At 40.0% G+C, this 14,579-nt stretch overlaps 2 protein-coding genes across 2 annotated transcripts; both read right to left on the bottom strand.

Annotated features, from left to right (window-relative positions):
* Window positions 1-127: 127 nt before the first annotated feature.
* dnm1l (dynamin 1-like) lies at window positions 128-9,904 on the bottom strand. Its single transcript, XM_080027203.1, has 18 exons — window positions 9,726-9,904; window positions 8,056-8,200; window positions 6,143-6,189; window positions 5,600-5,671; window positions 5,361-5,447; window positions 5,088-5,250; window positions 4,803-4,923; window positions 4,020-4,151; window positions 3,621-3,827; window positions 3,397-3,517; window positions 3,152-3,307; window positions 2,962-3,051; window positions 2,775-2,867; window positions 2,441-2,494; window positions 1,333-1,506; window positions 835-944; window positions 567-726; window positions 128-262 (listed from the first exon to the last, which is right to left on the bottom strand). The coding sequence occupies exons 1-18, from the start codon at window positions 9,825-9,827 to the stop codon at window positions 206-208; spliced, it is 2,091 nt and encodes a 696-aa protein (XP_079883329.1). The 5' UTR covers window positions 9,828-9,904; the 3' UTR covers window positions 128-205.
* A 678-nt stretch (window positions 9,905-10,582) lies between these two features.
* On the bottom strand, window positions 10,583-14,450 carry dnajb9a (DnaJ heat shock protein family (Hsp40) member B9a). Its single transcript, XM_080027204.1, has 3 exons — window positions 14,313-14,450; window positions 12,714-12,944; window positions 10,583-12,617 (listed from the first exon to the last, which is right to left on the bottom strand). Exons 2-3 carry the CDS (start codon window positions 12,928-12,930, stop codon window positions 12,178-12,180), a joined length of 657 nt encoding a protein of 218 aa, XP_079883330.1. The 5' UTR covers window positions 12,931-12,944; window positions 14,313-14,450; the 3' UTR covers window positions 10,583-12,177.
* Between the last annotated feature and the right edge of the window lie 129 nt (window positions 14,451-14,579).

The raw sequence follows: 14,579 nt of genomic DNA, 5'->3' as shown, positions 1-14,579 counted from the left end.
GAGGGGGCGATATTAACTGCCCTTCCAATTATCCAAAGTCCTTACTGTACATTAAAACTATGTTTTCAATATACACATATCCACATCAGTGCGTTTCTTAAGTTGTTCGTCTCTGCAGTCCGAGGTGTCTGGACACTCAGAATAGAACATTTCCGAGGGAGCCAGAGGGGGGAGAGGGTCCATGTTGGATGAAGAGAGGCCACCCTCACCACAGATGGGTTTCTCTGATCTCGGCTATCACCTGGCTGGCTTTCTGCAACGCCTGCAAACAGAAAAAAAAATATGAACTTCTCTACCAAATGCTGCTGTTTCTAACACGGGTGCACTCTTTTTGGATACACTGTTTTTACATTAACTTGTTCGTGGACTAAAGGAACAATATTTGAGACATCTTGTTGTTGAGCCCAAATTGTCTTTACTTAAAAAAAACATCTAAACTTAAAATTCCCTCAAAGTTCTTACCCTCTTGTAACTTAGTAGGGTAAGGTTTAGGTAAGGGTAGGTTTAATGAGCAGTGTATGATTGGGACTGGATATCATTTTAGTTACACATTATGACTGTTATACCTTGAGCATGTCAGCGGCCTCGTTGCGTCTCTGAGCCATATCCTCAGACTCGGTCAGCAGGTCTTCCAGCAGAGCCGTCTTGTATAGCTGACCCACCAGCTCACTCTGCAGGCAGTCCTTCACATTGTTCACCAGGAAGTGCATCACTGCCTTCGGTACACTGCAGCCAAACAACCACACAGGGAGTGAGAGTAAGATACTGAGTCTAAAATAAGGGCCCAATCATGTCAATAATGACACAGCGATGGTTGAAGAAGAGGATGTATACCTGTCCTGGATGTTTTTACGAACGATGAGAAAGTATGATTTGATAAGCCTCTCTATGACCTCACAGTCCCTCTGCTCCCGAGCGGACAACTTCCTGGATACTGGAACAGGCTGGCAATGAAAAAGGCATCAAACATGCTTGTTAATAAACTTGATATCTTTAAGGTGAAACCTGGAAAAGTTTGTCAGGTTGATGGCACATTCAGGTCAGACGGCTTTTTGATGTTTTCTCCTAAAGATTTTCTGATTTGTTCTTCGGAATATATAGTTAAATAATAATACTTAAAAGAAAACAAAAAACAAAACAAGACAATCAAATTACTGTTCTCTTGTACTGCATTACAGTGAATATGACTGCAACGTGCTCTGTTTGGAGCCTACCACAAATCAATCAGCTAACAAACCCAATGGGACAAACTCCCAAGTCCAATTATCATTCAATTCAAATTCAAAACAACTTTATCAATCCCACACTCGTCTCTACATGCAGAGTACCCACCACATCTAGCAGGTTGACAGCATAGCCTTTGTGTGGGCTGGAGGTGAGGTGGGGAGGGGCCATGGCCCTGTCTCCTCCACCTTCCTCTCCCCTCTTCAACATGCCCCTCCAGGTCCCCGTGCCGCTGTCTGTCTGGTCGCTGATAGAGCTGCTCTGAGAGCCGCCGCCCCCCGCCTGCACAGGAGGACAGACACACAGGGAGTGAGAGTGTGTACGGTGTCTGGCTCAAGGACAAATGCTTAGGCACTTACAAGCACTGGGAATGTTTCATGAGCATACAACAAATTGGTAAAAAAAGGTTAATAAAACTTTACAAAACTATTCATTCTCAAAATGCATTCATCAGCATGCCACGGGCCTTTCTTTGAATTCACTCCAAAGAAGTCCATCCAGGACAAGCAAAACTTATTAAATACTGACAACAAGTGTGCAAGTTATATCACCAAGGTTTAAAGTTTCCAAACCAGTAGAGATTGTGCTATACAGTTTCAGAAATGGTGTCTGTCAACTCTTTTAATATTCAATGTTTAAAATCTATGCACTGCTTTATTATGGATTATTATTTACTCCTGTCATTTTTTTATTAATTAAAGCTTAGTGCATCTGGAGTTGTCAAGTGTTTCAGCATGCAGAAACAAAGGGTTAGATATACAATACTGAGTAGAAGTCAAAGGTCAGATCAGTTAGGTTGTGAGGGTAAAAAAAGCTGGCCTTTCACCCCACTGCTTTTACGTGACACTTAAGGCACAAACACCTGCCACATTTAAGTGAAATAAAATAACGGGGGGGAAATGGGGGCGCGGGCAGAGGTCAGATTTGGGCAGGCAGTGACTGAAAGAGACACACCTCGGCGACTTGGCCATCGTAAGCAGGAGGCCCAGTGGGGGAGAGACACTGCCCACCTGGCCCTTTAAGGGACTAGAGAAAGACATGGAGAAGAAAAGACAACTGACAGGAGCTACTGGCAGAAGTGTACTGGAGCTATTACATAATGTTGAGAATAACTGTGTTAGATTAAGGAGGAATATTAAAGTTAGTTGCGGCAACAGTGGTAGCTAATATGTTAAACATTGTCACAAGTAGTGAATGTCATGTATGTAGACTTTACCTTGTCTCTGGGGACAGCAGCAGGGAGGTCTCTCATTCGGCTACGTCTCTGCTCCTAATAGACAAAACGTTTCACAAATACAGCTTTGTCAGATCGAGGAAAAGGAAAATAAAAAACGATTTATTTAACCGTTTTGTTTTTTAAACATTTGAGTCTTTTGTGCTATGCTAGTGATGAATGGTGCAATGCTATGATGAATGCTCCGAAAGTAAATATTTTATAGTCCTCCTGAGATACTAGCTAAGGATCACATAACACTGCATTTAATAAATGATGTTTTAATCAAGTCAAAGAAAGGTGCCGTCGCCTGTGAGGGTAGATGCTCATCTCTTACTTCTATGTTATTGTTCATGAGGCCGCAGGCATCAGCAAAGTCAGGGTGCTTTGTGTTGATATAGGCCAGCTCAATGGCGACCAGGTTGTGAACCTAAAAAAGCAATTCAGAATATTTATTAATCAGATACAGGTACAGATAAGAAAAACTCCCAATACAAAAAATGTCAGTGTGAACAGGTCCTAACCATTTCATTGGTGACGGGGAGCCTTTTTCGGAGTAACGAGGTGACCACTTCTACTATGGCATCATGGAGCTTCGGAAACCTCAGCAACTCCTGCAGAGATAAACAATATTTACTCAGTATTAGTGTCTTTCCTGTGTACTGTTCCTCCGTGCTTTGGCCTCTTAATGGTATATGCGAGTGTGTTTCTCACCTGTGTGCTGTAGTTGCTGCAGTGCTGGATGATCCTCTGCATCTCCTCATGCACCAGCTCCACACAGCGCAGACTGGGCTCCTCCAGACGCTTGACCTGACGCTTCACTAGCAGCTCAAAGGAAACCTCAGGCACAAATAAAGCAGGCCTCGGGCCCTGTGTACCATACAATTTAATTATAAGTCTGCCAAAACGCTGTCATTACAATTTACAAAAGATTGTGTGAAAAGGGAGCAGAATCCCACCGTTGCATTTCTGATTGCTGTAAGCACATCAATGGTTGTCAGACCACCCAGAGGATCCACTGATTCCAATGTGCGACCAAACGTTTCATGAAATATATAACAGATTCTCGCTCCACCACATCTAAAAAAAAAAGAAAAAGGCAAACCAAATTAAAATCTTTTTTTTTACTTGATGTATAGATGCTGGCACCACCTAGTGGTGAATGAAGGTACATGCAACTCACAATTCAGTGGTCTCAATGTACTTGGCCGTGCCCTCTATGGTGTGGCAGTACTCTGCGGCAAACTTGGTGATGAGCTGCAGCAGCGTGGAGCTCTTGTCACCGACAGGTTCGCCGTAGCTGTTGAGTAAAGACTGGTACTGCGCCGCCAGCACGTTGATCCTGGCCTTCAGCTCGGGGAGACAGTCTCTGATGTGATGCATAAGTAACCTGGGGTCAGAAAACAGACGGGGAGATTTGTTAAAAGGCAGTACGTAAAAAGGTCACCGTCATATGTTCTGCTTTGTCAGAAAAAGACAAGGTCAATAACAAGCTAAAAAATAAACTTAAAAATATATATATATATATATAAAAAAAAAAAAAGACTGTTACTTTAGCAGAACTTAAATGCTAACTCCAAACCTGTTCAATGTTCTTGCCAGATATTTGGTTCCATTTCTGTTTGCAAGGGAGGGGTACTTCTTTTGTAGGAAGGCGTATTCATCGCGGTTGGCATCTGCCACCTGCTTCTTTTGATTGATATCCAACTGACTCCTGACGAGAAAATGCAAAAAGAAAAATACACATGAGCCCGAGTTGGTCTCAGCAGGCATGGCTTCTTGGATCACCACAATGACAACAATCACCCGCTATGCAAATATAATATACACAAACTCTCAGATCAAGGTGGGATCTTGTATTAGGGGAATCTAAATGTTAGGAAAAAATATTAATTGAAGAGAAAAGCAAATTTTGCTAATACAATAATCATAGATGCAACCAAGTAAGAAACATACATTTAATATAAAGAGTTGAGCCTTCCAGGAGTGCCAAATATCTATACAGAGAGCATTTCAATACTAGCCCTGCTCCCATTTAAAATGTGCTTAAGTGGATCTTAAGTTGTCTGTTGGTACTTTGTCCCCTCTCAAGTTACCATACTTCGAAGGAGGTCAGAGCGCAGGGTCAGCCATAGTACAGCGCCCCTGGAGCAGTTTTGGGGTTAAGTGCCTTGCTCAAGGACACAATAGTAGAGATGGTGTGCAGCGTACATGTAATACCAGTCACCAATAGCTAACAAATAACACCTTCCTGTCCGGTGCAACCGGTCAAACCAGCGACCTTATGGTGACTGGTCGGCCCCTCTTCCTCTAGCCCATCCTACCTCATATCATCTCATCATACGTCACATAATTGCAGCGTTACCTGTTAACTACTCCAATTATTCCCAGTTTGACAGGAATGACCCTGCCCATCAACACATCCATGGCATCTGTCCCAGCGTCCATCAGATCCAGCTTGGTCACCACTGCTAGCGTCCTCCTGCCTGAAGACAAACACATACACAATTGGCAACAAGAAAAAAAAACCTGAAGCAGGACAGGAAAAGGCTTTATGAGCAAGAAAATAACAAAAAGAATGGCTTATTTTTATAGGAAATTAATATTAAAAAACAGAAGTGAAGAAAGAGTAAATAAGAAGTGTATTTACCATCAGGGTCCACCTCACGGGCCACTTTAAGCGCCTCCGACGTGGCCATGTCTGTGTTGGCAGCGGTCACAGCCAGGATGATACAGTTGGGGTTGGAGATGTACTTGAAGATCAATTCTTTGATCTGGAGCTCTATGTCTGCGGGCTGGTCTCCCACCGGTACCTGTTTTATAATTAATACACGCATCAAAGTCAAACCATCAAAGTCATCTTCAGGATCCTGCTGCATTGATAGAAATAAAAATAAAAAAAGAAGAGGGAAACCTATCTCACCTTTGTAAGGCCAGGAAGGTCCACTAATGTGAGGTTGACAGCGTGCGGTGAGAAGACTTTCAGGTGAATGGGCTCATCACAAACACCCTGGAGAGAAAGAGAAAAAAAATTATCTTGTTAGTTACCACAGGCTGATGTTTCTTAAGAGGTTGACTCAAAAATCTCCTGTTTATTCGTACACTTAAAGATCGCCCTGTTTCTCCGTGACGTTCCCTGTTAAAAGGCTGTAATTCGCTTACCTTGTTTGTGCCTGAAATTCTTTCAGTCTCTGCTTCAATTTCTTGCCTGATCTCCTCAAAGTCTGTGTAGATCTGGAAGAGCAATTAAGCATGAAAAGGTTGAAGGATTCCAATATGTCGGCAACGTACATGCAAGGGACAATAGTCATAGAAACATTTCCTAAAACTTCCTCATTAGTGTAATAAGGATATCAGCACATCAAAAGTGCTTCTCTGTTTGGACATGAACTGTGTAGAGCTTGGCAAACAATAGCGTACGGCCATATAAATATTCTTGGCTAATGAGAGGGTGTGTGTGTGTGTGTGTATGATATTATAACAGATTATAGATGTTGTTAAAAACATACCACAAATGTTCTCCTCTAGATTATCCAAAATAGTCAGAACACAATATAGTATACACATAAGAGCTAATTCATGATGTAACTCCTTTAGTTTATCAAATATGTAATGTTTCTTTATAAACAAAGTGCAGCAGTGTTGGGTGATAATTGTTTTCTAGAGGACAAGACAGCGAGGACACAACTTGGGCGACAACTCTACCTTGTTCTTAGTGTGTAGGAACTTGCCCCATTGCTCTCCGTCAATGCCTGCAGACACACAAAGTAAAGGACAGATGTTTAAGTGACAGATGTGGCCTTAAGATCAGTGTTACTATTTTTAATATCACTATGTTTAATATCTCATGGAAGGCTTTCTCTCTTGGCATAGATGGGATGGAAAAACTGGCCAGGCTAAAAGATCAACATCTGCGGGTTCAACACACATACACACAAAAAAAAAACAGTGGAACAACTGTTGTAAATACAAGCCTAAAGCAAAAGTAAAAAAGCATGTGCATTTTGGGAAGCAGAGACCTAGAAGGCAACAATCAAGGAACCAACATTACAATGCTGGAGTCTGTTAGTCATCTTAGAGGAAGCTGGTATTTGAGAGCATCGTAGGTGAGGAAGTTGGAATCAGTGAACTAATTACTTTTTAAGTGTGAAGCTAATCAAAAAATTATTATTTTCTTTCTCCAACTTCAACTGACAGACCGGCCTAATTAGAGGGGGGGAGGGTGTGAGCTGAAGAGAGTGAAGCCACATGGTTTGGCAGCTTTGGGAAGGCTACACAAATACAAGGCAGGATGGGGTAGAATGGGCAAAATGGAGGGGCGGAGGTTATGTAATGTCTAAACACAATATGAGGAGAAGAACAAGGAAAAGGAGACCTCTGGTAAGTCGTCCATTTCTCTTGGATTCTGTGGTTTAAAGAAAGATGACAGGAGACAAAATGGTTAGCCTGAGCTATTTACAGCTCGTGCACGGCACTCTGCAGCAATGCAGCGTCACTATGTCATTCTGAGGCCATTCCCAGAGGACGGCGTTGAATCAACGCAGGATCTTGGCACATTTTTTTACCCTGTTGTTTTCACAGAGAGGTGGATGCTATCAGTGCTGAGAGTTAAACTGCTATACCTTTCATGATATGAGACTTTAAATATACTCTTAAATAGAGAATAATTATAACAGTGCAGTCTCATGACCAGAGCAAGTGTCTGTTAAGGATCGCCATTCGATTTAAATAGTATAAACAGTTATGCTTGTTAAGGCCAGTGAAGATGAGGAATAATTTAGATCTCTGATTCCATAAAATATTTTTTCTCATGCCGCCTCTCTATATCAATCCTGAACTGCAACATCCGCCTACATTTACTTGATAAAGTTATTGTGGAACTAAGTGCAATACATAGTCTGAATGCAAAATATTCTCATATGCTTTGACAAAAAACACCAAACCGTGGTAAATCCATATTAGAAGTAGACTGACGAATCGCCTGGGCCAATATTGGATTATTGCAGATATATCACATAACATACAATAAGTGGCTGATATAAAAGAAATTGCACCACAGATATGCCAAACTAAATGTTTAACTCTAAATGATTCACAACATGCTATGTTTGTTTATGTATAAAAAAAAGCTCATTATAAGAGAGTTTCGCCTCGGAGGGAGTTTAAGCACTCCTGTGTCAGTGTTTCTATCAAATCAACAATGTATCTCACACTAGTTTGAGGAGCAGCTAAAGAAGAAAAGTGTCTTGACCATATTTGGAAAATCAAGCTTACTGTAGAAATCATGGGCTTTCCTGCTGCTGGCTACTGTGAATATGTGAATTATCACAACGTACTATAATATCTGAGGAGAGACTGCCACTCACTAGTCATATCTGTGTATCACTGTCTATTGCTCTTCAACTGAAAATCTGAATATTGTGCTATTTACATCTGCACTAGACAAAATTATATTTCATTTTTTGCAACACTTTCGAAAATCCAGCACCGGTCTACTATAACCCTCACAGTTTATTGTGTATGTTATGTGAAAAATACTAAAATCAAAAATATCTTTGTTTGTTAAAGAAGATCAATATGTAACAAGGTAAGAGTAAAAGAAGTGGCATTTGCATTACCATTCTCTTCACTGGTAGTCCTGCGGTCTTCTGGGTCGATGTGCACTAGCTGTAGGATGAGCGGCCGGCGTGTGACGATGCCAGTGCCACGCGGCAGGACGTCCCTGCCAACCAGGCTCTCCAACACAGAACTCTTCCCGCTGCTCTGTGGACCACAACAACATAAACAAAACCAAAATGAAGTACAACTGCAGTATAGATGACTCACTGAACACAGACATATATCAGTCCTCTTCCCAATCCTGCTCATACAAACAACTCTTCACTGTGTGTTGGCCCGTTATCACTGCAGGAACTTTGCCAGGGTAACAGGAACCATTTCAGGAACTCAGGATCCTCGACTGCATTTGAACCATATTACCAACGGTCTAATTTAGTTCTGGGTGGTAGTAGTGGTACTTTCTTTTGGGCCTAGGAACCATCAGGGTTTACAGTGTTCATTTGAACAAGCATTGGGTGCCACTGGGAAGAGATTTCCGGTTTATTGTATAAATAAGCATAACCTCTTAATGAGATCTGTTAAATTTAAATAGCTCACTGGGCTAGCAGATTCCTATTTAATTGAATAGAAGTGATTTCCTCAATGGGTTACAAGCTTCTACCTCTGTAGCAGCAAATCTGGATGTGATAGAGCTCTGTCTATTTATAGACCTGACAAGGATAACCAGTTATTCATACAAGTAACAGCTGTCCTCAACCGAAGGTATCTGTATCTTAATCTGGGCCTTTGTGGAGCAGTGGCAAGGACAATCGTGATAAATCAGTTATGTAAAGCATCCTCTGGCTTGTCCCTTCTCACCACAGAGCCCACACAGGCCTGCCAAAACGTCTGAGACGGTCACATCCTATTAGCTAGTCAGTGAAAGTAAAGGTGTGCAACAAAACGTGCCACTTGCTTAAACCAATTAGCCTATCATGTGGAAAAAGGGTTGTTAGTTGGGCAGGGTAAAACTGTATTAAGGAAGAAAGGTGTTAACTTCACGGTCATTAGTGGTATATTTGTGATATACAGAGAGGTGTTGATACAATTTTGTTCATCCCATTTTAAGTGCAGACTACAACTAAATATCACTGAAGAATATATTAAATCCTATCTAACACAGTCACAAATAAACGAAATATCGGTGTTTCGGCTTGTACGTTAGTACTTATTGCAGATATCATAATAGACGGCATTAGTTTAAGCACGGTGAACCTGATAATCTGGCCAATGAGAGTAGGTTCTATTGTGTGAGTTGATGGAGAACATTTTAAAGAAATAATTATAGCAAATCATATTTTCCATAAAGACGCATTGTAGTGTGAATGGCATGATGAGAGGAATGTTTTTATGTTTAACAATCTGAATGTAATCATGTTGAAGAAAAACAGAATTGGATGGTGTTCAGGCTGTGTGGACAACTGTTTGTGCCTTCTGTGTGAACAATGTGAACAAAACAGTGTTGTGTTCAGATGACAAGTGAGCTCACGTGTAGCTAATGCTAAATAAATTGCTAAGTTAGATTTGCGCAAAAAGGCGAAGCTTAAGTCTAGTCAGTATACACAGCTTTGTCTATCTCACCTGGATGAAACTGAAAGAAAAACTGTGATAAGGGGACTTCAGATGTAGACAAAACAACACATTGGCGCAGGCTAATTTACTAGCCTTGAAGCAAAGATACATTTCTCACCTGTGTTCCCACAACAACTATCTGCGGCAGCTGAATAATGTCTGCCCCGACCGTGTTAAATACATCTTGCAGCTTGTTTATGACCGGTATGAGGGCCTCCATGAGCTCCGATACACGTCCCAAGCTGTCAAATAGGCAACTTTCTTTACCCTGTCGCACACGGTTCCAAAGTCATTCAATGTCCCTCGGCTTCTGGCGTCGGTTTGGTTCTGCCAAGAACTGCGCACACAGTTGCTACGCTTTGAATCATGGGAGTTGGCGTTCAGAAGAGTCCCGCTCAAACGCCCAGTAATAAGGGTTCGCCTTTGGCTGAACTACATTTCCTATAGTTGACTTTGTACCAATGAAAAGATAGATACTTTTTTTTTTCATCTACGCAGCGGTAACTAAGGCGAGTACAATAATATTTATATGAAGACCATGAATGGATAGAAACCATTTATGTTGAATCCAGTAAGACCGGTTATTATATAGGCACGGCATTATGAATGAAGAATTTTCCGTAATAATTTAAACACAAAAATTACCCAGAATAATGTGAAATCTTAAAAAGAATTAGAAAAAAAGGTGTAGGCCTATTTCTCAAAATGTATGAGGAAGCACCCAATCCTTCTTCCGGCTATATGTAATCAATAAAGCGTTTCCAGTAGGCCTATGTAGTGACATATGGTAATATAGAGAAGGTATCCCTTTAACAGTTAATAGCACTTAGCCATCAGTTTAACTAAGACATTTATTTGTGAAACTTCTCGGAAGGTGTGATCTGGATGAACACATTATCAACACATAAGTCAACTGAAGTTCAGTTTGGTCTTAGTCTTCACATTACTTTTATTCATCAAAAACTGAAAGTGCCATTCAATATTTACATAACTGTCAATATAGGAAATACATAGCATATTGCAAACTACAATGTAAAAAGGAGCATGTCACTATCTAGTTTTAAGGTATGAGGTAATAGATGATATGTAAGGAAAACAATAGCCTACGCACTGTTTCATTAAATAGTCAATACAGTATTGTTTCAATATTATTGACTAATTCTACAGTATTGTAGTGGCCTAATGCAGATTTTTTTTAAATTTCTTATTAAAATCCTTGTGAGTAGTGCAATTGGAAGTCAAGAAACCTCAAGCACTCAGAAATCAGAAATGTGTTTGACTGCTATGTATTAAACCTGCAGTGTGTAGAATTTTGGGTTTTATTTCCTAGCAGATTTTGTAGAAAGTAATTATAATATCCATAAGTACATTTTATTTAGTGCATAATAGCTGAAAAAAAATGTAGATTTTTTTTTTCCCTTAGAAAGGGTCTCATATATGTCCATATTTCTGCAAATATTGGACCAAGGCCAGTGGCTGCCATCTTGAAAGTGTCATAGTTGGAATGTCATCGGGTGCATTGTTTAGAAATTAGAATTGTTCTTGTCCTTGAAGGCCACTGTAGCTTCTGTTATTATTCAAAAGGGGTGGGGTTACCCAAGGAGCGTTACATTCTAGAACTTTGTAGAACTTTCTTGATGATGTCATATTACACACTGCACCTTTAAATATGACTTCATTCTAGGTGTTCTGTGCCACTATGGTGCTACACAAAATAAATACCATAAAATATGGATAATTATAGTGAAGCCTAATTGTATTTACTGAAATGCTATTATATCCATTTTCCTCCCAACCCTGTAGATCAAGGCAGCTTTCACTAAAAAAATAAACACAATCAGGTGGGCCAAATTGAGTGATGAAATGGACCAATGTAATGAGAGACACAAACATTCATCTATTTACTTACACCTCTTTCCAACTTAAAATTACTTCACAATTACTCTGAAGTAAAATATATGATAATCATGTGACTGGCAGTGTAGAGTATGAACATTACAAAAAGACGAGTAGAAACAAGCCAACAGGCAGGGGGTCTATTGTTGACATCCATCCACATTTGACAACCATAAGCAAAACTCTGCTAGCTGCCATTGTTCCTACCCTCAGTTGTGTTTTGAAAACCTATACAAAAAGGAACCAAAACAACTGCACAAAAGAACAAAGTCGGAGTAGTAAACTAGTGTTGAACTGACACATGGGTTTTCAATGTGCCAAAGTCAGTAAGAGTGTTTCATTTTTCAGTAAACTGAAAGAGTACATTTCATAATTAAAGAAGGTGCTTAAAATACTGACAAAATATTACCTGTCAGATAACTTCAATAGTAAGTGAAAAACTACTACAATCATGTACAGGTCCGTGAGCACAAACACGGGAATAGCTTAAAAAAAACATAACTTAATTGAACATAGACCTAAGCTGAGTACGTTGAGTGCTGGATGTCAGATCTCAATGTCACTGTTCAAATTTCACAGCATTTGAACTTAGTGGCTTTCCGTTACCTAATCATTACAACAGTAGTGTATCCTCCTAAGGCAATTTGGAGTTTGAAGTCATTTCACATTGCATCTTAAGATGCAGTACAGTCCGTGTATGTGGTAACCATGTTTCCTCTGCGCTGTGTCACTGTCCTGCAGTGTTGTTTTGATGCACCATGAAACCCGTTTTCAGTCTGTTTGGTCTGTCTGTCGAAGGTAAACATTCTTTCCATGTCGTCGAACATGTCATCGAAGATACCTGCTCCAAATCCTCCTTGGAAGTGTCTCTTGTGTTTGCTGTGGGAGTCCTTGTGGGTCCTGGAGTGTTCGTCAAAGTGTCTCCGGTGACGGGCATGCCGGTTCTGGCTGTAGATATCAAAGTCCTTGAAAATGTCATCAAAGTTGAAGGTGAAAGGTTGGTTGTTGGCACCCTGTCTATGTCTGCCTTGCTGTTCACCGTTGAAGTATCCAGAGGTGTCCCCAAACTGGTCGTATTCTCTTCTTCTGGTTTCATCTGATAAAGTTTCATAAGCTGCACAAAGAAAGACACAATTCAGTCAAGGCCGGAGACGTGTAAGAGGCCAGAATATACATCAGAAATAAGAAGAATGAATCAAATCAACTGTACCTTCAGCAATTTCCCTGAATTTCACTTCAGCATCGGGGCTCTTGTTCCTATCTGGATGATATTTCATTGCAAGCCTATGGAAAGCCTTTTTTATCTGTCGTTCAGCGGCATCTTTGGGCACTCCCAGTATATCATAGTAGTCCCTCTTGGCAAGTATCAGCTCTGTTATCATGAGGATGCACACTGCAAACGTCATGGCAGACTGCGCAGTTGCCATTGCTCTGAAGTCCCCTGCAAAGTGTATTGCAAGCAATAAATTAGAAGAGTGTGGATTTAGTGGTGAAACATCTTAGTCACCTTAGTGTATAGCTAACTTGTTAATAAATATTATACAAGGTTTGAACAGCTTAAGACAAGTTGGATTTTAGAATTGTGAAAACCTTTTTTAATGCCACTCAGTATGAAATTAAAGACCAAGACAAGCTGAAGAAAAGAGCGAAATCATAACTTGGGGTTAGGAACAATTTAGCATTAATCCCAACTTGTTTGGCCCAGTGAGAAAGTGAGAAGATATTCTTCAAATGTTGAATTTTTATTTTATAATAAAAAAATGTATGTCATTATTCTATTTCATGGTCAGTCAAAATACATGGCTAAAAAGCCAATAATAATGATCATACCATGCTGATCTGTGTGATGTTAATGTGAGAGGCAATTTTGTATATTCATTAAAAGCTACCATCGGTTTTTAAATTGCAACGCCAGATTATTAAAAAAAAACTACTATTCAAAACAATTTAATGAAGTATGGAATCACATCTATGAGGCACTATTAGAAATAAAGCTCGTAGCATTGCTGAGAAGGGAGGGGGAGCTACGGTGGAGATCACAGGTCATGGATTTTTCTTTTTGTGTTTGTGTGTGTCTTTGGGCGTTACGTGTGTGTGTGTGTGTGTGTGTGTGTGTGTGTGTGTGATCATGCGATGAATTGCTGATTCTTCTCGGCTGACATAATACATGGCTTCATGTAAAGAGTATTTTATTTATTTTATGTATCTGTTTGAGGGTCTTTGGGGATGCATTTCTCTGCATGTTTTCAGAGGGTGTCGGGAGGATCAAGTGATGAACAGCATACACATCTGTCCTTTTTTTCTCTCTTTTCTTGGTTTGTATGTATTGTCTGGTGTTGTTTGTTTGTTTGCTTATTGTTACAAAAAACAAAATAAAAATAATTATACAAAAAAAACTACTATTCAAATCTGAAGATTGATTTAAAACATTTCAAAACCAATTGAGGTCTTATTTTAAGATTAATGTATTCAATGCTTGCATGAACCCTGTTATATAAGTTGATCAGCTATTAGCCTATGATGATTGACATATTAACAACTGTTAGGAGACTGATATTTTAATGATTTTAGCAACATAAATTCTGCTTGACAGAAAGATAAAATAACGCCACTTTGGATGTCACATGAGTGACTTTTAACGTTAAACGTAATACTGTATTTCAATGTTTCACCTTTATCCTCATTAGCCTACAGTCACTCCTGCCCATGGACCTATAAAGAGCTCCTGCCCCTAACGTTAGCTGACGATGGCTAACAAAAGGTAGCCATACTTACATGTATTTTCCTTTTCTTTTATACACACACTTACCTTTTTAGGGGGACAATATTGCTGATTAGCCTGGTTGTAGCACTTCTGTCTATTTCCTATGTTTCCAACGCTCAACATGACAGGATGAATGTTACTTCAGGTTTTGAGCGTTACCGAGAAGCAGCCGAGAAGGAGCATCATCTCTTCTTCGCTCCTTTTCCCTGCATCATGGTAAATAGAGTAAGTCAGTGCATTTATGCCCTCTGTCGGTCATTGCAGTTAACACGTCTTTGTGAGTATTCATCATGGGTATATAGGTATATACAG

This window comes from Ammodytes marinus (assembly GCF_949987685.1).
Source record: "Ammodytes marinus genome assembly, chromosome: 5".
Lineage (NCBI taxonomy): Eukaryota > Metazoa > Chordata > Actinopteri > Uranoscopiformes > Ammodytidae > Ammodytes > Ammodytes marinus.
This window is presented reverse-complemented; position numbering and strand designations above follow the sequence as displayed.

Bases quoted from the DNA above. Each gene is read 5' to 3' on its own strand.
- dnm1l (XM_080027203.1), bottom strand. From the start codon at position 9,827: ATGGAGGCCCTCATACCGGTCATAAACAAGCTGCAAGATGTATTTAAC. The intron at 3,518-3,620 runs GTGAGTTGCATG...TTTTTTTTTTAG, and splicing joins TACATTGAGACCACTGAATT to ATGTGGTGGAGCGAGAATCT. The intron at 263-566 runs GTATAACAGTCA...TTCTGTTTGCAG, and splicing joins AGGCCGCTGACATGCTCAAG to GCGTTGCAGAAAGCCAGCCA.
- dnajb9a (XM_080027204.1), bottom strand. From the start codon at position 12,930: ATGGCAACTGCGCAGTCTGCCATGACGTTTGCAGTGTGCATCCTCATG. The intron at 12,618-12,713 runs GTACAGTTGATT...TTCTTTGTGCAG, and splicing joins ATTCAGGGAAATTGCTGAAG to CTTATGAAACTTTATCAGAT.